The following is a 27,615-nucleotide window of genomic DNA, read 5'->3' on the forward strand; positions in this document are numbered from 1 at the left end:
CAGGTCGGGTCTGGTAATAGGGGGGTGGGTACCTGGGTAATAAATTTGGACTCGTCAAAGTCCTTCATATAAGGTGTTGCAATTCGCCTCTACCTCTTTTTCATCTTTGCCATAAATCCTGTATTTTGGTTGCAATCACACGAAACTAATCTTCAGAATTTTCAACAGAAGTCCTCTTCACTGTCAAATACACACAACTAGTTGACAATAGAACCAACAATCAGCATCCAGCTCTTTACCTTGCCAATTTGTGAGAGCCTCACTTCTTTCCGGTGAGTGCTATAGAGTCAACATCAGCTTATCAACTGAGTTTAATCTCTTGCACTTACAATCTCATTAAAATCAGATCTTAGTTCTCACTACCGCAAAACAAAGATCTGAGGACATCCTATTAGGGGTCACGTCAGAACGACCTTTCATCCGACCAATCAGAGCGCCGCTTACCAGATCATGAAAGTGACAGTCGGAATGTGATTGCTAAACACGGGGTATTCTGAACGATAGTTACGGGCTTAACGACTGAATCCATACAATCTAGACCATCTAATAGCCTTTCGAGAATGTTCTTTTGCTCAGGTTTCAAATTTTTAATCTAGAATTTGTCAAAAGATGTTTCGAAGCGTAGTCGCCAATTTGAAATTAGTGCCGTAAAGCACGAGAAAGCTGCCTTCTGATTGACCAATGTCGACTTCTTGTCAGTCATTCCATTGGTCAGTTTAAGTTCATGAAAGGTCGTTCTGACGTGACCCGTAATAGGGTGTCCTTAGATCTTTGTTTAGCGGTAGCGAGAACTAAGATCTGATTTTAATGAGATTGTTGCACTTAGGGCTATTGAGGCACACAATGATGTCTATTGTTCCTATGATTGTGGGTTCCAATCCTGGTTCACCCTAATAATGTTTCCAGGTCTGTCGTGGTTTCACCAAAGTAGTAAGCGCATCTCTTGGGGCTTGCCTCCCACGTTAAGGTGACATGCCATGATATAACTGAAATACTGTTAAAAGCTGCGTCAAACCCACAGACTCATTCACACTCACGCATGCACAATGTATTAGAAGAAAGATCTCAAGAGAAAAACTCATGTAATTCAGCATTAACATGTTTATTCCATATAAGAAACTTCATTCTCTGCATATGTAATAATGAGTTTGTGATCAGCCTGATACACACAAACATGTTTATATGTCACCTCATACATGTCACAGGGCAGTCGGGTAGCCTACTGGTCAAAGCGTTCGCTCGTCACACTGAAGACCAGGGTTCGATTCCCGACATGGGTACAATGTGTGAAGCCCATTTCAGGTGTCCCCCGCTGTGATATTGCTGCAATATTGATAAAAGTGGTGTAAAACCAAACTCACTCATTCATACATGTCACAGACCATGCACTGTTATTACAATTTGTCCTGGGTTTATGAACTGTGTTAAAGAGAGGATGGAAGGCATTGGTGGCCCAGCAGTCCAAGCCACCGAGACTCCCTGTGGACAGTCACAATAGCTATGCCAGGATACTGGTTGTGGGGATGTCATTGGTGGCCCAGAAATCCAAGCCACTGAGACTCCCTGTGGACAGTCACACTAGCCATGCCAGGATACTGGTTGTGGGGAAGGCATTGGTGGCCAGCAATCCAAGACACCTAGAGTCACTGTGGACAGTCATAATAGCTATGCCAGGATACTGGTTGTGGGGAAGGCATCGGTGGCCAGCAATCCAAGACACCTAGACTCACTGTGGACAGTCACAATAGCTATGCCAGGATACTGGTTGTGGGGAAGGCATTGGTGGCCAACAATCCAAGCCACCGAGACTCACTGTGGACAGTCACAATAGCTATGCCAGGATACTGGTTGTGGGGAAGGCATCGGTGGCCAGCAATCCAAGACACCTAGACTCACTGTGGACAGTCACAATAGCTATGCCAGGATACTGGTTGTGGGGAAGGCATCGGTGGCCAGCAATCCAAGACACCTAGACTCACTGTGGACAGTCACAATAGCTATGCCAGGATACTGGTTGTGGGGAAGGCATTGGTGGCCAACAATCCAAGCCACCGAGACTCACTGTGGACAGTCACAATAGCTATGCCAGGATCCTGGTTGTGATGAAGGCATTGGTGGCCAGCAATCCAAGCCACTGCGACTCACTGTGGACAGTCACAATAGCTATGCCAGGATACTGGTTGTGGGGAAGGCATTGGTGGCCAGCAATCCAAGCCACTGCGACTCACTGTGGACAGTCACAATAGCTATGCCAGGATACTGGTTGTGGGGAAGGCATCAGTGGCCAGCAATCCAAGACACCTAGACTCCCTGTGGACAGTCACAATAGCTATGCCAGGATACTGGTTGTGGGGAAGGCATTGGTGGCCAGCAATCCAAGCCACTGCGACTCACTGTGGACAGTCACCATAGCTATGCCAGGATACTGGTTGTGGGGAAGGCATCGGTGGCCAGCAGTCCAAGCCACTGCGACTCAATGTGGACAGTCACCATAGCTATGCCAGGATACTGGTTGTGGGGAAGGCATCGGTGGCCAGCAGTCCAAGCCACTGCGACTCAATGTGGACAGTCACCATAGCTATGCCAGGATACTGGTTGTGGGGAAGGCATCGGTGGCCAGCAGTCCAAGACACTGCGACTCAATGTGGACAGTCACCATAGCTATGCCAGGATACTGGTTGTGGGGAAGGCATCGGTGGCCAGCAGTCCAAGACACCTAGACTAACTGTTGACAATCACAATAGCTATGCCAGGATGCACTGGATGATATGTGTGGGTTTTAATGATCCTTGGTATGACAGCATCCTATCCAGGCTTGTGGTGTTCATGATCGAGGCAACATGCTGTGAGGTGTAGAAAATACTGTTCACATCAGCATCAAGCCAAACTCACTCAAACAATGTTGAGAATCAGTGATAATGTATGAGATATCATGTTCACAGTTAACAAGTTCTTTAACAAAAATGAAATGCAAGATGTTGCCATTTAGTCCTCCGGACACAGCAAAGTAGAATATTTCTTCATTTGGATCAGGTCTGCCATGACACAGTCTCTGTAGATTTTACTGATTACATATTAGGCAGTGAATGAAGTTTTCCGAGTTGCTGTGTATCAGGCCCATCTGAAACCTTAACCTTTTCATAAGCTGTATGCACAAAGCAATCTGTTGGACAGATGTATTTACAGTCAATATACCAACATGTTATGAGACTTGGTCTCCCAATGTCAACAATATATACAACAGAAAACAGGAGTAAAACATATTTACACATACAAATGTGGGTGATGACCTTTAAGGCATTTTCTTCATTTTGTTTTTAACGGATCAAAAAACAAATTTAACATTTTGAGATCTGAAACCTTTTTACTGATGCTGAATCTGTCAACAACTTTTTAGAAATAGAAACAACATTTTGAAGTAGATCAGTCTGGAAAGTGACATACATCATTGACACTCATCTTTTAAAGAATCACCCCTAGCTCAGTTTCTTTCATTACATTTTCTTAATTTGCTTAATTAAGCTTACTCTGAAATAGATAATTTTGCATTGTTATTTTTAAACATATATTTTATGAAAATACCTGTACACCATGTAAACCACGTAATATGGAAATTCTTATAAACATTTGTGTGTAGATGTCATTTGGATGTGCTTAGATGTCATTTGAATGTGCATGGTGTCATTTGGATGTGCCTAGATGTCATTTGGATATGCTCAGATGTCATTTGAATGTGCATGGATGTCATTTGGATATCGTTTAGATGTGCATGGATGTCATTTCGATGTGCATGGCTGTCGTTTAGATGTGCATGGATGTCGTTTAGATGTGCATGGATGTCATTCAGATGTGCATGGATGTCGTTTGGATGTCATTTGGATGTGCATGGATGTCATTTGGATGTGCATAGATGTAGTTTGGATGTCATTTAGATGTGCATGGCTGTCGTTTAGATGTGCATGGATGTCGTTTAGATGTGCATGGATGTCATTCAGATGTGCATGGATGTCGTTTGGATGTCATTTGGATGTGCATGGATGTCATTTGGATGTGCATAGATGTAGTTTGGATGTCATTTAGATGTGCATGGATGTCGTTTGGATGTGCATGGATGTCATTTGGATGTGCTTAGATGTCATTTGTGCATGGATGTGCTTAATAATTAAAAAGCTTTATCGACACTACTATAACATGTAGAGCGATAGCCTTGTTTCAGAAGTGACATCACCATCTTGATAACTCCTATCACACTCTCCTATCTTATTTTGCACAGAATTTCTCTCACGCATGAGAGTAATTTGATTGGGTGACTAATTATAGTCATGCCATTCGAATCAGTGAAGCTCATGCTCAAAATGAAGCTGTGGAGGCATATGTGTCCAGGGTATTTAGCAAAATAGAAGGGAGATATAATACACTGGGTAATGGAGGATGATTGAACTCCTAACTCCTCCTTCCTTGAGGGTAGGAAGTCCTCTGTCCTTGAGGGTAGGAAGTCCCCTGTCCTTGAGGGTAGGAACTCCCCTGTCCTTGAGGGTAGGATCTCCTCACAGCTACCTTTGATGAGCTACATGTGGGGTCAAGTCAGAGAAGAAACTCACAACCATCCACGGTTCTCACAACAGAAAGTTTCTGTTTTTGTCAGCAGTTGTTGCCCATCACAATCTGTCCTTGGTTTAAAGTGTTAATCATGTGAATTACAAGACTTTCCTGCATCTGGTTCTGATTCTTTATGTGGAGATGACATCAGACATTGGTAGTTCTTCTGCCCACAAGAACTACCAGTCTCTGGAGGTCTATGCCTCAGAGCGGTCATGTCTGCTGCTGATCGTGCCGAGGGTGTTGATGTTCACGATGCTGCAGTTGTCATCCGATGTCACAGATTGTGTGTCAAGGCTTGGTTCCACGCGTATGTTGGGCAGCCATGTTGTTTTTCCTGTTGTTGCATCTGTCTCTGAGCTAACAGACTCTCGGTTGTTGCTAAAGTTGTCGTAGCCTCGTCGGAATGTGCGAGCAGCCACAGTGTGAGCCAGAAGGAAGTCCCAGACGGTGCTGCTATTGTTGGCCTTGGCGGTGGACAGCTTCCTTCTCCTCCTGTAAGAGATGTGAATAGATCAATGATAGATGTGTAGTAGCTGTATCAATTTCGATTTCTTAACATAACACCAGTGTTCCCGCTGGCTTTTGAAACTGAAACTTGAAACTAAAAATTACCAGTCCCCCTAATTTTTGTCAGTCCCAACTTCCAGCAAATAAAAACGTATGAAAATTACATGGTTTTAATTCTTTCAACATCTTGATTGCAATGATGTCATCTCTGAAGTAACTTATTTCAATCAACACGTCATTCACACAAGGGTCGGTCACAATTTTCTCTATTTTTGTGTGAATATTTCAAGACTAAATTGCTACAGACTAGCTGACTTAATTCGAAATATATACTTAATTGAATATCGCCAATGTTTTGCTCAACAACAAGCAAATACTTTATTTGCCGGTCGACAGGGAGTGGCAGTCACATAAATTACCGGTCCAAGCCTAATTTTACTGGTAAACAACTGGTAATTACCGGTAAATTGGAACACTGAACACTACTTGTGCTATTGCTGAACTTTAGAAAGTGAAAATTCATTATGAATGGATGGTTGCCTAAGGTAACTCTGCTAGAATTACTTAATACCAAGCTGAGAACTTCTTCTCTGGGGAATAGTGAGCCAGGAGAAAATTAAATCTTATGGATGTACTTTTGTTGGGAATAACAACTTATCGAAGTTTTTCTCAAAGGGCATAATGATCCTTGAAACTCTTTCCCTGAGGATAAATAAACCAAAGAACTGTTTCTCATAAAGATATTAATCCCTGGAATTATTTTTGTTGGGAATAATGAGTTTGGGAAGTGAAAATATTAAACCAGAGAAACCCAGGAACAATGTTTGTTGGAAATATGCTATGGAACTGTTTCCCTGGGACAATTAAGAAAATTAAGCCCAGGATTTACTTTTGTCTGGAAAAAATAATAAACAATGGAAGTGTTTCTCTCAGGGATAGTGACCCTCAAAACTGTTTCTCTGAGGATGAATGACCCTATTATTTTGTCTCTGAATAATAGTCCTGGAACTGTGGACGTATCTTGACATCATATTCAATCTTCCTTTGTTACTATTGTCCTTATAGAGATAATAATTTGGCTGTCAGTGTAGTGCTATGGCCGACACTTGCCTTCCCCAGTAGAAGATGAAGCCGAAGATGGTCAGCATCAGTCCAACAATGGCTGCCGTCATTCCTCCCATCATTCCGGTTGTGACTAGAAAAAGTGACATAGCTGGTCATTATTTTCAATTGATAAAGAGAAGTACAATGTAGGTGATATGGTATGGGACTGTTCCTTCGTAGGCTTCATGGTGAAGAGGCAGCAGGTGCTTGTGCTTGGCCAACTAATTCCACAATTAACCTATTTTAGAGATAGTATTTCCAGTAATGTGTCATTGACAATTGTGTTGGTGATGTGTGTGTTGGTGATGTGTCAGTTGATGTGTGTATTTGTGATGTGTGTGTCTATTGGTGATGTGTGTGTTGTTGATGTGTGTATTTGTGATCTGTGTGTTGGAGATGTGTCTGTTGATGTGTGTATTTGTTATCTGTGTGTTGGTGATGTGTGTGTTGATGATATGTGTGTTGGTGATGTGTCTGTTGGTGATGTGTCTGTTGATGTGTGTGTGATGATATCATGTGTGTTGGTGATGTGTCTGTTGGTGATGTGTCTGTTGATGTGTGTATTTGTGATATGTGTGTTGGTGCTGTGTGTGTGTGTTGGTGACATGTGTGTTGGTGATGTGTCTGTTGATGATATGTTTGTTAGTGATGTGTATGTTGATGATATGTGTGTTGGTGATGATGTGTGTGTTGGTGATGATGTGTGTTTGTGATGTGTCTGTTGATATGTGTATTTGTGATATGTGTGTTGATGTGTGTATTTGCTATCTGTGTGTTGGTGATGTGTGTGTGTGTTGGTGATGTGTGTGTGTGATGATATGTGTGTTGGTGATGTGTGTGTTGGTGATGTGTCTGTTGGTGATGTGTGTGTTGATGATATGTGTGTTGATGTGTGTATTTGTGATCTGTGTGTTGGTGATGTGTGTGTGTGTGTTGGTGATGTGTGTGTGATGACATGTGTGTTGCTACAAGGAAGAATGACAGTATGGTTGTAAAGCTATTCTGACAGGAGCTGTGTGTGTGTGTGTTGGTGATGTGTGTGTGATGATATGTGTGTTGCTACAAGGAAGAATGACAGTATGGTTGTAAAGCTATTCTGACAGGAGATGTGACACACACATTTCTGTTGCTTGCTCTCTTCCCATGAAAGAAGTTCTGAGAAGAGATTCATGACTATATATACATCTGATGCACATCAGGAAGTTATGTGGTGAGATGTTGAGTCATTGTGATATCAGGCATGACTTGATGAATTATTTTGCAAGGGTCACTAAGTTGAATGGAGTGTGTTTTATGCTGTGTAACTAGTGCGTCAATGCACACATGGAATCTTTCATGATAATATGTTTGTGAATTTAGATCCTTAACTTTTCAGACAGAATATGAGAAAGTTGGATGTTTTTGTGAACAAAATTACTGATACTTTTTGATTGTTGTGAAGTGGTATTGCTAGAATATTGATGACTGTAGCTTAAAAAAACCCCTAGAAGAACTTATATATCTAGCCTCTAGCTTCCACAAAACGATTCTGCATTTGCGCTTATATTTACTGCACACTTTCACATTGACTTGGGATAGTCATGACACTAAGATCACTTTGGGGAATAAGGCCCTGCAGTGGTGAAGATCCGGGTAAGAATAGGTCTTAAGCAACCCATGCTTGCCGTAAAAGGCGAAACTGCTTGTTGTAAGAGGCAACTGACACAATCGGGTGGTCAGACTCGCTGACTTATTTCGCAGGAATATTGCTGTGTGTGACATTAAACAACAAACAAACATGTGACAAAGTCTCATATTAATTTCAGTTTGGCGAAATGGCAGACCCAGTGTCAACTCGATATACAGAATTACCTCCCTTAGCTGCCTAATGGACCAATGGGCACTGATTTCACCAAAGTAGGTCATGTCCACAACCTGATCCAGTTTCAGACATTTTTGTGCTTAAGCTGGCATTTCCTTAAGTGATGTACTGTTCAAAGCTGCTTAAATTCCAACTCACACAGTTTCAAAATGTGTCATGATTACAAATATTTTTATTTACCCTCCCTATACATTTTCAAAGGAATAGGTTTGTAGTCACTCACACTGAGGACAACCTCGTACCATGTACTCACATGCAAAGCTTGATGTTGATGCTGATGACGACTTGACCGTTACCGCTGTGGTTGTGAAGGTCACATCCATCTCCACATGTTTCCCAGGGGAGGGGGAGGAGGTCATGTAGGGGGACGATCGGGACCCAGGGTTTGACAAGTTGGACCCAGGCCCAGACCATGGTCCGTTGGTTTGATCTGACCTTAGCTTTACAACTGTAGTTGGTTCAGGAATGGGAGAGGTCCCTGTATACAGCTCATAGTCTGTTGTCTCAGTCACAGTGGATCCTCCCTCCTTCAGTGTACTTGGTGATCTTGTTGTTTTTGCTGGTGGGGTTGTAGTTGTTGATGTGGTTGTTGTTGTTGTAGTTGCTGTTGTTGTCGCTGTTGTTGTTGCTGTTGTCACTGGCTTGCCTGATGCTGCTACATTGTTTGGTTGACTAGTGTTTCCTGGCAACACAAACAAATAACAACTGTAAATTCAAATATGATAGATGCTTTTTCACCATGTTCAAAGCGTTTCGACCTGTGAAGATTTGGGGTAGAATAGATCTTCAGCAACCCATGCTTGCTGTAAAAGGTGACTATGCTTGTCGAAAGAGGTGACTAATGAGATCAGGTGGTCAGGCTCGCTGACTTGGTTAATGCATGTCATCGTATCCCAATTGCGTGGATCGATGCTCATGATGTCAATCCCTGGATTGTCTGGTCCAGACTCAATTATGTACAGACCGCCGTCATATTGCTGAAATATTGCTGAGTGTGGCGTAAATCAACGAACAAACCAAACCAAATCAAAGCGTTTCTTTCATGAACAAATACAAAAAGCATATACTGTTCTGACAACATGAAAGGCGTTGCAATTAGCTGTGCAGAGTTGGTTGTCTTAGTTTTGAGTGAGTGAGTAAGTATGGTTCTATGCCGCTTTTAGTAATATTCCAGCAATATCACAGCGGGGGACACCATAATAGACTGCACATACTGTACCTACTGGGGAATCAAACCCGGGTCTTTGTCATGATGAGCGAACGCTTTAACCACTAGGCTACCCATGTTTGTTCTGATCTATGGTTTGTTGACACCATGTGAAGCCCATGCTGAGGAGTTTTACAACAGTAAAATATCTCAAGTCACTTTTGGGGTTCCTCCTGTTAAGTGTCAGTGTCTTATTGTGTCGGTGAAGGATTGTGTCAGTGTCTACTTGTGTCAGTGTTTGTTTGTGTCCAGTTGCGTCTGCGTCTGAGTGTGTCAAGATGCTCGAATCTTGGTTGTACTTACCGTTCAGACAGATGTAAGTGAGTTGCATGAAGTTTGTGTGTGACATGTAGTCCTCACTGCAGTGTCCGGTGGTGTCCAGCCACTGGGTCTGCATGAAGCAGGATGTCAGACCAGCGCACACCGCCTTGTAGGGGTCAGTCCGTTCATCCACGCCCCCTGGGAGAGAAAAGGCACAGGTCGTGTCTGTGAGGTGGCAGCAGTCTGGGTCGTGGTTTGTGTTAACAGTTGGGACTGGGCAGTTGTCAGCCTTCAGCTTAGCTCCATACAGGACCTGTGTCACCTTGATTACCGTCCCTTCTTCACAGTTCATTTCCAGGAAGTTATTGGCGGTTCCGTAGCATGCCGATGACTGCAGAGCTGAAACATCAGACACAAAGAGCTGAAACACCAGACACAAACACAGTTGAAACATCAGACACATACAGAGCTGAAACATTACACAGAGAGTGGAGACATCAGATGCATACAGAGCTGAAACACCACACTCATACAGATCTGAAACATCAGACACATAGAGCTGAAGAGCCACACACATACAGAGCTGAAACATCAGACACACATAGAGCTAAGATATCAGACACATAAAGCTGAAGAGCCACACACATACAGAGTTGAAACATCAGACACATAGAGCTGAAACACCACACACATACAGAGCTGAACCACTACACACATACAGAGCGGAAATACCACACATACAGAGCTGAAACACCACACACACAGAGCGGAAACACCACACATACAGAGCTGAAACACCACACATATACAGAGCTGAAACACCACACTCCTACAGACCTGAAACATCAGACACATAGAGCTGAAGAGCCACACACATACAGAGCTGAAACATCAGACACACATAGAGCTAAGATATCAGGCACATAAAGCTGAAAGGCCACACATATACAGAGCTGAAACACCACACACATACAGAGCTGAAATGCTACACACAGAGTTGAAACATCAGACACATAGAGCTGAAACACCACACACACACAGAACTGAACCACTACACACATACAGAGCTGAAACACCACACACATACAGAGCTGAAACACCACACACACAGAGCTGAAACACCACACATATACAGAGCTGAAACACCACACACACACAGAGAGCTGAAACACCACACACATACAGAGCTGAAACACCACACACACAGAGCTGAAACACCACACATATACAGAGCTGAAACACCACACACACACACACAGCTGAAACACCACACACACACACAGAGCTGAAACACCACACATATACAGAGCTGAAACACCAGACATATAAAAACAGAGTACTGGGTGGACCATTGACCGTCATCAAACCAGATACATACACACAGACTTTCCCTTCCATGAAGATAAGTTCCCTGGAACCATTTGCCACCATAAAAATTTTTATGAAGGTTTAAATCACCAACTCTGTCGCACATATCTCTTACATAGCACTGAATTTTTGGTGCTCAGGAGAGTAATTTGATTGGATGGCTATTTTTAGTTTGGTACCATACAATTTCAGCTATGGTGGAGATTGAGTATTTGTCTTAACAGAATGGAAATATAATAAACTGGATTATTGAGGATGACACACATTATGGATGAAGTCTGTGTGAAATATTTCTTTACTATATTTCATGCCTAGTCTTCCTGTGTTTTCTTTGTTTGCAAATGCTTGCCGTAAAAGTCGACTATGCTTGCTGTAAGAGGTGACTAGCAGGGTCGGGTGGTCAGGCTCGCTGATAGGGTTCATGCAGGTCATTGATCCCAATTGCACGGATCGATGCTCATGATATTAATCACTGGATTGTCTGGCCCAGACTCGATTATTTACAGACCGCCATCATATAGCTGGAATATTGCTGAGTGCGGTGTTAAACAACAAACCAACCAACTTTGATTCAAAGCTCCCCAGAGCAATGTGATATCAGTACAGTTTTGCTATTCATTGATGACATCACAGAACATTTTGTGTTCAGTCTTTCTGAAAACAGATTGATTATTCTGCAAACAAGTTTCAAACAACAAAATATGGTTAATATTTAGAATAAACTTCCAAAACATCTTAACCATAAATAATCTGTTATTCTCATTGTACACCACTTGCTTTGCTAAACATAAACATATTACTCAACACACACATGTATTTGCCAAGCACTGATGTGTATATGTTTATTTGTTTGTCATAACCAGACAAAAGGGACACTGTGGTGGTCCAAGTATGGCTGTAAATCTTGTTCAAGGCCTGAGCGGTTGTGCACCGGCAAGGCAGCCATCTTAGCTGTAAAACACGATGAAAGCGGACACTTTTCTGTTTGTCCATGAATTGTTGGGGACATATCCTGTTGACAATAGATCTGACAACAGGCATGTTGCACATTTGAAGTGGTTAATCCATAACGTCATTCAGAGGATGTTGTGTTAGCTAGCCTTAGTTGCTATTTTTCAACTGATTCGGGTCACATTTGTATGGGAGATTCTTATGCATCAAGAGTATCAGCTGAGTTACACATCCTCGACAGATATCCCCATTTTAGCACAAGGGTACTTCATTCCTTTACAGTTTAACAAATCAACATTTCATGGATGCTGGAATGCAAGGCTTTGATGAAATGTCCGTGGAAAAGCACACGTGAGAAGTAGAGCAGGCACTACCTACACCCCTCCTGTTGTCCGTTCAAGGGACTGATTGTTTGTGGGACTGGCCGTCAGGGGTCGTATTGCCTCTCACAATACTCATCTTGTATTATCATCCCATTGATGAGAATTAGTAGTGTTACAAAGTTACCCCAATAAATGTAATAAATATGTTTTAAAAAGTCAATTTGGATAAATACTGATAAAAACACAAATATGTGAATTTTACATGTGTAAAGGTTTTTTGAGAACATGAATTGTTGAGGAGAGATAATAAAAAACAAACTAAACATTGTTTTGGTTCATGTAACATGAACAAATCAAATAAACGGCACATGCTTCACAGATATCAGATTCAGATATCAGATAACATTCGTTTCACGTGCAGAAAATAGATTCTGACACGTGATGCATTGCAATCGTCATTGTAGGCTTTTCGTTCGTTGGAGCAAGACCATTTAACCTTCGTGGTCATAGGCCAATATTGTGGTCTTTATAGATACCAGTTGGACCAATATTGGTGGTCTTTATGGATACTAGTTAAACCAATATTGGTGGTCTTTATGGATACTAGTTAAACCAATATTGGTGGTCTTTATGGATACTAGTTAAACCAATATTTGTGGTCTTTATGGATACTAGTTAAACCAATATTTGTGGACTTTATAGATACTAGTTAAACCAATATTGGTGGTCTTTATAGATACTAGTTAAACCAATATTTGTGGTCTTTATAGATACTAGTTAAACCAATATTGGTGGTCTTTATGGATACTAGTTAAACCAATATTGGTGGTCCTTATGGATACTAGTTAAACCAATATTTGTGGACTTTATAGATACTAGTTAAACCAATATTTGTGGTCCTTATGGATACTAGTTAAACCAATATTGGTGGTCCTTATAGATACTAGTTAAACCAATATTGGTGGTCCTTATGGATACTACAGTAAACTACGGTTATAACGAACACGCTTATAATGAACTGACCGAGATAACGAACTTATTTTTTAGTCCCGGCCATTTGTTGTATATATGCTGTATATATGCTTATAACGAACTACGGTTATAACGAACTAAAATAAGTGGTCCCTTTGAGTTCGTTATAACTGTAGTTTACTGTAGTTAAACGAATATTTGTGGTCTTTATAGATACTAGTTAAACCAATATTGGTGGTCTTTATGGATACTAGTTAAACCAATATTTGTGTTTTTTATGGATACTAGTTAAACCAATATTGGTGGTCTTTATAGATACTAGTTAAACCAATATTTGTGGTCCATAGAAATGTTAAGTGAGTACTTGCTCCTATAGCTAGTTATTCTTTCCTACATTCTTGGTCATGTAACTACCATAGCTTCTTTATTTGCATTTATTCAATAAACGATCATGTTAGTTCCCCATAGAGATCATAAGAGAATCATGTTTAGTTCCACATAGAGATCATAAGAGAATCACGTTTAGTTCCACATAGAGATCATAAGAGAATCACGTTTAGTTCCCCATAGAGATCATAAGAGAATCACGTTTAGTTCCCCATAGAGATCATAAGAGAATCACGTTTAGTTCCCCATAGAGATCATAAGAGAATCACGTTTAGTTCCACATATATGACATATTAAGAGAATCACGTTTAGTTCCCCATAGAGATCATAAGAGAATCACGTTTAGTTCCCCATAGAGATCATAAGAGAATCACGTTTAGTTCCACATAGAGATCATAAGAGAATCACGTTTAGTTCCACATATATGACATATTAAGAGAATCACGTTTAGTTCCCCATAGAGATCATAAGAGAATCATGTTTAGTTCCCCATAGAGATCATAAGAGAATCACGTTTAGTTCCACATATATGACATATTAAGAGAATCACGTTTAGTTCCCCATAGAGATCATAAGAGAATCACGTTTAGTTCCCCATAGAGATCATAAGAGAATCACGTTTAGTTCCCCATAGAGATCATAAGAGAATCATGTTTAGTTCCACATATATGTCATATTAAGAGAATCACGTTTAGTTCCCCATAGAGATCATAAGAGAATCACGTTTAGTTTCCCATCAATTGAAAAATTTCAAGTGGAGTCAGGACAGAAGGTGGACACATGATCGTTGCCTTCCACTGTGCAACATGAACTGATTTTTTTTAAGATAACTATTTGACTCCAAACCTACAAACTAGTGACAGTTTCCATTAAGTTGGGCTTCATGGATGAGTTTGATGCATCTTGGTCTTACTAACTACAGAGGATATATTTGATCCTAACTCTATCTGAATACACATTGACTCCAGTATATATCATATGCTCCCATCCCAACATCTGGAGTTGAATTAAAAGGTTAATTACCCTGCAAGTTTTTCTGAGACCAAACTTCAGTGTTGGACAAAGTTGTCTCCAAACACCATTTTCAAACATAACCTTTCATAATGGCTGGTTTTTTCTTAGACATGTTGGTGGCTGTTTAAACGTGACTATTGAAAACAGGTCTGGTGTTTGTGGAGGAATGTCATAACACTCCCAGATAAACTTTACATTAGTATAGATCTGTGTGGGTGTGGCTAAGCTCTACAGTTGTGTACTGTTGATGGTGCATGCTGGAGTTGGTGCACTGTTAGCTAAACATGGCAGCTGCACATGTTGTGCAGCATGTAATTGTCACAAACAGTCCTGGTTCGTAAAATGAATAGTCCTCCTTTACACAACCTTTCATAATGTATGTTTCTGATGACCTTCAAATAAATCTCACATATTCCCCAGGAACACCCACTATGGGATTCCATCTTCCCGAGGCAAGGGAGTTAGCTGACTATGAAAGACCAGTTTCCATCTTAGCCGAACTAGGCTGGAATTTCCAGGCTCCATCGTAGCACCCCTAGTGGCTAATACGAGTTATGTGCCTTCTATGTTCCTATATTGACCAATCAGATTCCATCTCTCAAATCACTGCATTTGTTTCAAACAAAATGGCGGCGCCCATTTAAGACAATCTGCTCGATCATCAAGATCTATTTTGTAATAAAACGGGTCTTACCCCGCGAAGTGCATCGAATAACGTGAGTACATTCATTAAAAACATGAAAGAATTTGCAAAATATCTGTTGACGCCCAGTTGGGGGTACACATGCTTTGCAAATCCTGCAGTTGACCAAAATCTGCACACTGAAATCCATGTTGTTTATGACCTGGATGTCTATTTCGTTACGCAATTTTAATTGGACTATGCGCAAACTCGTTATGTCCAGCCAAAATGTAACTCCATAATTGCAGGCTAGTTCGGCAAGGGTGGAAACTGGACTTTTATAGACGGTTAACTCCCTAGGCTTGGGAAGATGGGATTCAGGCCGGACAGTCACCCCACACTTGATGTGTGAGTCAACTAAAATGAGTATCTGATGCTTACAAGGTTTGGACCTGGCTGTTTGCATCATACACTTAAGGGGCTGTGTATTGCCTTGTGGTTAAAGCGTTCACTCGTGGCAACGATGATTTGGGTTTGATTCCAAAGATGGAAACAATGTGTGAAGTCCATTTCTGCAGTTGTCTGCCAAAACAACTACATGCCATAATTACTTTATGGCCAAATCACTACACTCTGTTAAAACAACAAAGACAAATTACCGACTAATGTCGTGGACCAGGCCAGGAGTTGGGACGAGATGGATGGGCACAAGCTGAGAGATTAAGCTGAGAAGGATGCTCTCATGTTAACTAGAAGTTGGTTTGTTCAATCAATTATATTCATATTGTACCGGGGTAACAACAATTTAATAACTCACAATAACTGTTTACCAAGTAGGCTTTGCTCATCATTTGAGTGTATGGAAAGCAGTCCATTATTTCCTTTATAAAGTATTTTTTTTAATTGATAATAAGTTTTTGGCCTTGGAAAAGAAAACACTCAAATTTCTTAATTTCTAAATGGTAGCAATTTTCGGTTAATTAGTGAGAAACAATAACATTTTTGATTGTTAGGTCATCAATTGGATAAAACGGATGGCAACAGTGGTAAACTCATGGTGCATCATGATTCCTCAATACTATTACAATCCTTTTGTTATATCTAATTTGATTTCAAGAATTATTTACATACATTATTAATTGTTGCAAAGTTAAACTCTGTTAAGTCTGTAAATTATTTCAAATTTTAGATTTACTATTGTGATAATAGAAATACTCATTTAAATTCAGTTAAATTTAAGATATCTTCTGACGCATGACAAAATAATTCTATTTTAATCATTCAGTGTTTTTGTACCTGTATGTTGTAAGACTTGTTTGTCCACTTCAGGATAAAGGGGAGAGACAGGGAACAAGCTTGTCACTGGGCCATCAACTTTGTTGTTTTGGATTGTAGTGATTTTCGCATGCAGTTATTTTGGGAGGATATACCATGTCTGTTGTCCCATGCCGTGATAAAACTGGAATATTGCATAAATTGACGTGAAAAAAACAACTTTTTTTCACATCATGGGATGAGTATTGCCTCTTACAATTGTATTGTGCTATGTTGCAATTCGCAGTGACCACATTGTGACATATAGAGGTTATCCCGCGAGTGTGTTTGGGGATGGTAAATATCCTGCATTAGGAATAAACATTGTATTTAGCGAGCCTTGGCAAAATTGTTTCAAAATTTATATCTCCAAAGTTGCCAAAACTTATAAAATGCCTTAGCTGCGTCACAGTTAGACACTGATTCTCAGTATATTAGACTGTTCTTTTGATAATGATAGCAATTATCCCTGTAGTTTATCCAGATTCCCGATGGTTAATTTTGACTCGATTGCCGAATGACGAGGACGACGCCATGTTTGTTTATAAACAGTGAAAGTAGTCCTACTTGACCTTTGATATTTGCATCTCTATCCGCATATGACCCCAACGGATATCGTTTTTATCCGTTGGCTTTATCCTGCCAAGAAACCTACCCATTATATGATAAATTGTTATATGTGTCGGTATGTGTTAGAAACAAAACTATGTGGTGACAAGAAGATTGTTTCCTTGTTTTGTGGTACATATTTATCAGTCACGAGGTCAATGCTAGTATATTCCTTTTGTTAAATAGATTGTTATACATATGAAAGTCTTAATTATTTGAATCAAGTCTTTATTCAATCATCAGTGTTAAAATATTAATATACATCCAAGCCTTTGATGACACCAACTATGCAGTATTTTTGTTCCTTCATTTGATTTGTTTGTTTGTTGTTTAACGCAGCACTCAGCAATATTCCAGCTATATGGCGGAGGTCTGTAAATGATCAAGTCTGGGCCAGTGATTGGCATCATGAGCATCGATCCATGCAATTGGGATAAGATGACATGAATCCAACCAAGTCAGTGAGTCTGACCACCCGATCCTGTTAGTCGCCTCTTACGACAAGCATAGTCACCTTTTACGGCAAGCATGGGTTGCTGAAGACCTATTCTACCCTGGATCTTCTTGGGTCCCTTCACTGGAACATACATGACGTGGTTTACTGCATTCCAACTAAATATTTGGGATAAGTAGATGCAGTGGCTGTCATCACTGCGTTTTCATTGCCATTTTCTCTTACATTGGAACATTTTTGACATCATCAATGCAGATGGGTTGTATCAGTGTATATGGTCAAGTTTGTGGAACTCCAACTGACCACACTGTTTCATCTCGGAATTGCATAATGGACATGCCACTTTGTTCATGAACTCATCAGGATTGCTTAATACATCACAACTTTTCTACATCTCTACATCTTTTCTTCTTTTGTCCAAAGCTAGATCAAAGTTTTGCAGGGCTTGCATTTGGCTGTCAGGTAAGACATGTGAAATTGACTTTAAATCTGCATTTTCTAACAAATACGTTCACGGTTACGTAAAATTACGAAAGTAGTGTCAATGTTTGTTGTACATTTATTTTACCAGGACATAAACTTTGAAATCACTTTTTGATGTTTGGCACACATTTGCTTTCCTTCTTATAATTTGTTTGTATACAACATTCTACAGGAGTAATTGCACCAGCTCTTTGTTGCTGCACTTTCTCCTTGCAGCATTCCCTTAATGCCGACAGCATCGTGAAGATGTCTTGTGTTGGGCAGAGCTTAATGGCTGATTTGTCTGGGGGCATGTCGCATGGTAAATATTGTATGAGAAGTTTGGGCTTCACGTGGAAGTTTGTTTAGGCCATCCAGGTTTTTTTTGTTGGCTTTTTTACAGATTTTGGTTGATTGGAAGGTTGGAAAAAAAATAACAATAAAATGAATTGTACATGATTTATTTAATCATCTTAAAGTTTTTTTTTATCTGTACTTGTTGAAGAATGTTCAAAAATGGCCTGGGGTCATTATATATATATCATATGTCTAAATTCTGACAGCAGTAGAAGTATTTCATTGTCATTTGTATTGTAAAAACGAAAGTAAGGCATTTTTTTGGAAATGATGAAAAACAATATGTCACTTGAAGGTGTGGGGTTGACATAACTTTAAAAAATTCAGTCTTATCATGGCAGGTCAGCTTGCTGTTAGAGGTAATTCATATTGGGAGGCAAACGGCCGCGGTAACAGTGATTCACTGAAATACATAATATCATAATACTTTTAGTGATTGACGCTTGATTCTTTGTTGTCACATTTATTTAGTTAGTTAGTTTATTATGAGAGGCCACGATGGCCACTGCATGTGTCCTGGGTGCAGAATTAGCGATTCAATGTTCCATGATGCATGTGTGCAACAAGAAATTAACAGTATTTCTCAGCTGTGAGTTTTTCCCAAGACAGCAGTCAGAACTGCCTTGTCAGATTAGTTATTTAGCATTGTCAAACAGAATAATGTAGACTCAGAAAAGTCTTTCATTTGATTTGATATAAGATCAATATGGCAAGGTAATTAAGGCTGTTCTCGTGTTTGTGCCTCTCCAATATGGACGATTCAACGCTCAAATATACTGTCGGAAACAACCACCTCCGGTATACACAGGAGCACGCAGTTGTTTGGCCTGGACCAACTATTATCTAATGTTAAAGATGAACTGGCACTAACTTCTGTTGCCTTTATTGAAAATGTGCTTGTTAAATGGTATGTATTTTCTGTTTTGACTTTTATTTTAAAAGTGTTTTTTGGACACTAACGTCAGAACAGTACAGAACCATTGTTCTTTGAGGTCGAGGACCTCGGTCTTTGAGTCGCAAAGATAGATAATATGGGGAAACAGACAGAGGATTAGCCAGGAGATTTAACAGTGATGCCAGTATTACAAACAGTCTTCTGGACAGGGATTAGGGAGACGTTAAGCAATTCTATGAACTTAACCATATTTGGTTGATTCCTATATTTACACCAGATATACAATTTACGAGCATCGTTTAAATACGTACATTTAAAAATGTAATGGTGTCATCACCAACATCTTGCATATAACATAATGTACAAACATGATTTCTTATTGGAGTGGTACTTAGGATTATTTTGTAATGTTCTGGGCCCACTTGCACAAAGCCATCTTAGTGCTAAGACTATCGTAAGCCAATGTTAAAGTATGGGAGTTACAATCATCTTAGCGCTTTGTGCAAGTGGACACTGGATGTTACACTAAAGTTTGCAGTGTTTTTTAAATTATATATATATGCTCTATTTATACATCTGTTTATATGCATTTTTTGTTTTTTTCTTTTATTTCAAAATATTATTTTGTATATTTACCTAAAACCCAGTATGGCAGTATTTGTTATTTTGTTTATTAAGCTATTGTGTTCATTTTGACCTTTCTTGGAACAAGACATTATTTTCTGACCTTGGACATGTTACAATGTGATAGAATATAGTATGATTCCAGTGATAGCAAGAGATTATTAACCATTGTAAGAATGCGTAAGATATATTGACAACTTATTCACCGACTCTTGTTGTTGACATAAGCATTTCTTTAACACTCAACATTCATGTTGCAATGTGTTCCATTATTTGTTTTCCTGAGTATATGTGAGCTGATCTGAGATGTAAAAGGGAATGCTACTGGTTATTTGTCTTGGGTCACCTTGGATATGTGGGTAAACTTGGATACTTTCAAACACAGGCCATTGCCAGGGTACAGTATTTCCAATGGCTGACAGCCCTGGATTACCCACAAGGCCAGACTGTTGTTGTTTTACAGCTTAAGGATATTTGACTTGAACTGGCCTCGATGTGATCCTCCAAAGCAAGCTCTGTGGGCCATCCGACGTATCCCCCGAGTGTGTGTGCCTGGCTGATTATCTGACATGACGAACTACATACAAATGTTGCCTTAATGAATTGAGCATGCCTGATCTGTTGGGGGATGGTTCCAGGTAGTTTGTGTCTGTGTATAAGAACATGTCAGCAATGTTTAATGTGTACTTGTGTTCATTAATCTGTATAAGGACAAGGTAATTTGGATTTGTTCCTTGCCAAGATGCAGATGCTGGTGGAGTCTGATGATCAAAGAGTCCCCCATGTGTGTTACAGAGCATTGGACCTTCATGGGCAAATGTGAACAAGCTTTAACAATGTTTAATTTGAATTTCCTCTTTTAAGAAAGAAAAGTAGGCTGTTTCCAGTGCAGTCCTGTCATTATTTTGCCACTGTGCATAGAGCGGATGACCAAAAGACATTATAAGATGGTACCTGTTGTTACCCTGCCTAACCGCCTCCGTGGTCTAGAGGTAGAGCGTCCGCCCGGAGAGCAGAAGGTCCGGGGTTCAATCCCCGGCCGCGTCATACCAACAGACGTTAAAAGATGGTAATTGTTGTTACCCTGTCTGGCGCTCGGCATTAAGGGCAATTCGGCAATTCAACAAGGACTCGGAGTCAGTATACTGTGTCTGAGTGGGGTATTCATGTTAAACTGCGGCATGGTATCTCAGTGTGCTAGCACTATAAATCGGCATCAGTCCAGACTAGTACAAGCAGCCACACACACACGTAAATGCACGTCACTATACAGTCATGCCCCGCTTAAACAGACTTCAGACTGGAAGCCTCAGTTCCCGGACGATTTTCATTCAAAACGAAATAAGTACTATATAAATTTACCCGTATATCCGGAAATTCAGTTTCCGGAACCGGGCGGTCATTTTCATACACAAAACTCTGACAGACTTGTTGAAACGTGTATGAATAAAGATTGAGTGGATGTATCTGTTTGCTCTGTCATCTGTCATGAGTTGCATAATTGAAGGGAAGTAATTCTTCCAGTAAGAAGCTGGTTTCAGTTATAAGGAAATTCGTTTATACGGATGAATTGTGAAATGACCCAAGTGTCCATATAAACGAGGCACGACTGTATAAGTGCAATAATCTTGGACGCGACGTGAAACCCAATTTCCCCTCACCTCACCTGTTACCCTGCCTCGTGTTTGGCATTAAGTGAAAAAAACAAGGACTGGTTGGTTTGTAGTAAACTGCGGCATAGTGTCTCAGTGTTCTTGCACTATAAAACCAGCATTAGGCCAGACTAGAGCAAGCACCACACATGCATAAGTCGCTGTATAGGTGCAATAATCTTGAACACGACATTTAGCCCCAGTTCACCTCACCCCTTTGTATTATTATTTATGGTGTAGCAGAATTGGGTTCAGTGGTAGGGTCAATTGATTATTGGATTTGTTTGTACAAGCACTGACAGTTGCATGTATTTACTCACTCACTCACCCACTCACTCACTCACTCACTCACTCACTCACTCACTCACTCACTCACTCACTCACTCACTCACTCACTCACTCACTCACTCACTCATCTACTACTGAGATTTGTCATAGTCATGCCATGATCTATTGGTTGTGGTTTCAAATCCTAGATTTGCACCTTATATGACCTGTATCAGTATGGGTTTGCCCCTTACACAATCATCTACACACTGTTATGTTTGTTTGTTTGTTTCATTGTTTGAATATTCAAGCTATTTGATGGTGGTCTGTAAATAATTGAGTCTGGACCAGACAATCCAGTGATTGACATCATGAGCATCGATCCACCCAATCGGGATCGATGACATGCATGAACTAAGTCAGCGAGCCTGACCACCCGATCCCGTTAGTCTCCTCTTACAGCAAGCATAGTCGCCTTTTATGTCACTGTTCCAGTGTTGAACATGTTTGGCTGTGGTAAGATGAACTTTAAGGTCATCTTGTGTAAGTGAAAGTATGAGTATGTATGTTTATTCTGCTTTTAGCAATATTCAAGCAATATCATGGCGGGGACACCAGAAATGGGCTTCACTCATTATACTCATGTGGGGAATCACACCTGGGCATTCAGCATAATGAGCGCATGCTTTAACTACTAGGCTACCCCACCACCCCCATATTGTATAAGGATATGTTAATGTTAACAGGGGATTAGATGTTGCCCAAGGATTAGATAATGTTGACAGGAGATTAGATAATGTTACCCAGGGAATTGGTAATGTTACCCAGGGATACGATAATGATGATGGAGATTAGATAATGTTACCCAGGGATTCTGTAATGTTGACAGGGGATTAGATAATGTTACCCAGGGATACGATAATGATGATGGAGATTAGATAATGTTACCCAGGGATTCTGTAATGTTGACAGGGGATTAGATAATGTTACCCAGGGTTATGGTAATGTTGACGGGGGATTAGATAATGTTACCCAGGGAATCGGTAATGTTAACAAGTGATTTGGGAATGGTTTGTGTGTGTTGTCCCTTCCACTATGGATGGTTGCTCTTGCTCAACCACTGGTTTGTGTGCGTCTCTTAGTACCCAAATATTGTAGATGGTTGCTCATCCTGCCATCATCAACTGGTGTGTCCAGTCAAAATTCAGTTACATACAGAATGTGGTGACATAGATGTAGTGTTGACTGAGGTGTAAAACATCTTCCAATCACTCTCTAAAGATGGGCGACTAATCATCTCTATTTTTTTAGTAAATACCTTACTGAAAGCTGAACATCCCTCTTACACAATTTGACATACGTGTAACTTCTGAAGGTTTTTATCGCCTGAGCAATCCCCTCCTCTAAACATCCTGTCCTGTAGTGTAAAGGCTCTCCCAATACTGGCGCGACTTAAATGTGGAGACTGGCCTGAATGCTGGCTACAGTAAACAAAACCTGATTGAAGGCTGTTAGAGCACTGCAGTGTCCATTGTGTTAGAGGGTGTTGCATCTGTGTGTGCGTCACAAGCAATACACGCTGTACACACACACGGAATAACTACTTGGTGTGAAAATCTCTTCAAATTTTTATGCATAAAAAATCCCTGAAGGTTAAACTGTTGTGAAAATTTCATTGATTTGATGGTCTGGAGTTGAATGCGTGAAGTGTTATTTGAGTAAATAATTCAGCCATTTGATCAACTGTGAGTATTCTTGTTTCTTAGCAAGCATCTTTGAATCATTTTATCAAATATAAGGATGACTATTGAAATCCTAAGAAAGAAGCCAGCCAATAACAATGGAGCAAGGCATCTACCTACCCCCAGTGTGGACTCCACTGTGCTTTAATCATCATCCTGTCATCCCACACCACCCTCCCCCCACCCCGACACCCCATACCACAACCCCCTTTAATCTTATTGGCTTCGTCATTATGTTATTATCCTTTTACATTAATCCTGCCTTGTCTTGTGTAAACATACCTTCATGTTTAGGCCAAAAAAATAATACCCGTAGTCTTGGTTCTCAGGCACCGCCTGCATCGTCTTAAAGTCATCGACGCATGTTTCATTTATATGTCCATTTTCCTCCTAAAAATCTTAAAATATTCCGTGTCTCAAACACACAACCCCAGCAGTGAAAAGCTACAATACTAGAGAACAACATGATTTCGCCGAAATTATTGTGAACAAAATTTGGTTCCAAACTAGCTTGAACAAAAATAAATAAATAAAAACACCATCCACCAGCACTATATTTTCAAAAGCCATTGCCTGAGAACCAATTCTTTTATTTTTTTAACCCTTATATATATTGCCCCCCCCCCCCCCATATGCTTACTGAGTATTCACCTGATGAGGGGGCAAGAAGTAGCCCTGAAGCATTGTTACAAAGAATAAAAGAAGCTGCTATCCATTAAAAAGTGTCATGTCATTAAAGGATGACATTTTCCTGCATACAACTCTGTGATGCTTATGTCAACATTCACAAGATCACGTAGACATTTCCCTGTAATACCGTATTCGACGTAATAAGCGCCCCGCTCTAATAAGCGCCCATGGTGATATTTGCTAATATATTGGCACGTGAACAATCCCAATTAGCACCCCTTCCAATTGATCAATGTAAACAAGACTTATTCATTCGCGCATAATACGCACTCCTGTGTTATATGCACCATTAATTATGGGCAATTAAATTCTGGAAAAATATAGCTGTCGTACATAAACATTTTAGGCTGTCAGCATAAACCACGAAATTTATCTTTCAACTCTGTTTTTTTCCACCAAAATTATATTTTAATAAGAGTCCCCTATTTCTAATTTTGAGAGCGCCCTGGGCGCTCATTACGTCGAATACGGTACATGTGACCAACATTGAGATAAGGGACCTTATGGGTGAAAAATCACATTTTGACTTCTTATTTTATTTTGAAACTACAGTATCTTAAGACCACAGAAATACAATTCATGAGATTCAACTCATATTTATTACAGAGATACATGGTATCAAACATTTGGACTCATTTCCTGCAAAGTCCCATTTTCGAACTTATGACTGTTTATGTAATAACTTCTGTTTTTACATATAATGTCTGTTTAATTTAAAGTAGACTTGTGTGCTGAAATGCTTTGAAATAATGTTTTTTATAACATTACCCACATTACAAGAGAAACATATGCTATTTCTTTACAGTCTGTCAAATGTCTTTCTTTATGACGTCACTGCTCAAGTGTATCCTACCGACCATGACATCCCTTTTCTCCTGGTGACCCATGAAGACCACGGGTAGAGAATAGGTCTTCAGCAACCCATGCTTGTCATACAAGGTGACTATGCTTGTCGTAAGAGGCGACTAACGGGATCGGGTGGTCAGGCTTGCTGACTTGGTTGATGCATGTCATCGATCCTAATTGCGTGGATTGATGCTCATGATATCAATCACTGGATTTTCTGGTCCAGACTCGATTATTTACAGACAGCCGTCATACAGCTGGAATATTGCTGAGTGCGGCGTTAAACAACAAACCAACCAACCAACCTTTTCTCCTGGTGGGTCACATATGATGATATTCGTATCTAGTATCCCATAATTAATCAGATTAGTTGTAAAAAAGAAAATGTCAAGATTAGTGACTGGTCACCTGTATCAAGTATCCAAGTTGGTTACATTTCCATAATGGCCATGTTACGTTAATCATCACACGCCTGTTGGCACAAGTGTAGGATGCAGTTTATTCAAGGTTTTGTTGTTTCAGTTATGTCTTCCATGTCTCTGTAATGTATGTGTGTAATCTGTTAGTCTTGTATGTTAGTCTTGTATCGCTGGTCTGTGTGTAAGTTCTGTGATGTATGTGTTGTTTCCATGATGTTTGCATGTAATCTCTGTGAAGTGTGTAGTCTTGTTTCCTTAAATATGTGTACTTTGCATGATATGTGTAGTTTCTATCTTGTTGTTTAGTTTCCATCTTGTTTGTTTAGTTTCCTGTATGTGTGTGTAGTTTCCAATATGTGTGTTTAGTTTCTTGTATGTGTGTTTAGTTTCCAATATGTGTGTTTAGTTTCTTGTATGTGTGTGTAGTGTCCAATTTGTGTGTTTAGTTTCCTGTATGTGTGTGTAGTTTCCATCTTGTTTGTTTAGTTTCCATCTTGTTTGTTTAGTTTCCTGTATGTGTGTGTAGTTTCCATCTTGTTTGTTTAGTTTCCTGTATGTGTGTGTAGTTTCCAATATGTGTGTGTAGTTTCCATCTTGTGTGTTTAGTTTCCTCTGTGTGTGTGTGTGTGTGTGTGTGTGTGTGTGTGTGTGTGTGTAGTTTCCAATATGTGTGTGTAGTTTCCATCTTGTTAGTGTAGTTTCTATGATGTGTTTGTGTGATTTCTGTGATGTGTGTGTGTAGTTTCCATGAAGTGAGTGATGTTTATTACTGTGTGGTGTTTCCAAGTTTTACAAAGTGAGTTGTTTCCCTTCTGAGTAATAATCAAGTAAGTGTGTGTAGTTCCACTGACATTTACATCAAGTTCTCATCACATGTAAAGTACCCGTGAAGATCGGGGGTAGAAATGGTCTTCAGCACCCCATGCTTGTCGTAAGAGGCGACTGAAGGGATAGGGTGGTCAGGCAAGCTGACTTCGTTAATGCATGTCATCGATCCCAATTGCGTAGATCTATGCTCATGATGTCAATCACTGGATATTCTGGTCCAGACTTGATTATTTACAGACTGCTGTCATATAGCTGGAATATTGCTGAGTGCTGCGTTAAACAACAAACAAACAAACAAATCATATGTGAAGTTTCCATTACATGTGTAGATCTGTGTTTACTTTGTACATCTATATATGTATAGTATTCCTTGATATTCACATTAAGTACAGGTTAGTAACAAATCAGTTGTCACCAAAAGACACCTACCTGTGGCCTGGGAAAAACGTGCAGAGAATATGGCCAGAAAGGCTAGGAGGCAGTCCCACAGATCCATGTTGGCCTCCGATGATGTCCAGTTGGATATATAGCAGGGCGGAAACACGGAACTGTCACATTGATTTTGTCACTGTTGTTTCACCCGATAGGTGTCATCACACTCACCACCAACTGTAATATTCACATTGTTTCCGTCACTTGTTGAGTAGACTGATTAGTCCTTTATGGAATACCGTACTTGTATTAAATGAATAGGAGACGTTTTCGTCCGTTTACTCGGCCTGCTGGTTACCTGTTGAGACTGAGCAGTGCTGTGTCTACATCACGTGTTGACAAGGATGGTGCTTAGTTTACATTACCACAGCAGCCATTCAGGGCACTGGGAGGGATTGCCTCCGTTACACATTGGGGCACGGAGAAGGTGGAGCTGACAACATTACTGGGATATTATTATGTTCCTCTCACAACTTGTTTCCCTTTCAACTGATTCGTGTTTGCATTACGAAAAGTCAAACATGGACAGGAATGCCTGTGTTCATTTCCAACAGGGGACAATATTTCAGATATTTGAATGAATGCACACAATATTTGGGATGTTTACACACTTTACTGGGCCTCTCGGCATCTTGAAAGGACTGCCCTGTCAGTTTCAGATCTTTCCATGTATCCAAGGATTTGTTGATCTGTTTCAAACAGGCCCACGTGACTGCAGTTGGCCTGACTGCACTGACTGCTGCTGTCTTAAGGCCTCATCCCCATCACAGCTCCAAGATTCCGGTCTGGACGTCTCAGTTTATGATGTCACACGTGTGTTTGTGTGTGTGTGGTGTGCCATGACC

The 27,615-nt window shown here is 40.3% G+C and overlaps 1 protein-coding gene across 1 annotated transcript; it reads right to left on the reverse strand.

Annotated features, from left to right (window-relative positions):
* Positions 1 to 1,086: 1,086 nt before the first annotated feature.
* Positions 1,087 to 27,579, reverse strand: LOC124113637 (mucin-5AC-like). Its single transcript, XM_046474093.2, has 5 exons — positions 26,768 to 27,579; positions 9,585 to 9,941; positions 8,328 to 8,756; positions 6,220 to 6,304; positions 1,087 to 5,094 (listed from the first exon to the last, which is right to left on the reverse strand). Exons 1-5 carry the CDS (start codon positions 26,832 to 26,834, stop codon positions 4,797 to 4,799), a joined length of 1,236 nt encoding a protein of 411 aa, XP_046330049.2. The 5' UTR covers positions 26,835 to 27,579; the 3' UTR covers positions 1,087 to 4,796.
* Between the last annotated feature and the right edge of the window lie 36 nt (positions 27,580 to 27,615).

The sequence above is a fragment of the Haliotis rufescens genome, unplaced genomic scaffold, assembly GCF_023055435.1.
Source record: "Haliotis rufescens isolate VD_foot unplaced genomic scaffold, xgHalRufe1.0.p SCAF_5, whole genome shotgun sequence".
Lineage (NCBI taxonomy): Eukaryota > Metazoa > Mollusca > Gastropoda > Lepetellida > Haliotidae > Haliotis > Haliotis rufescens.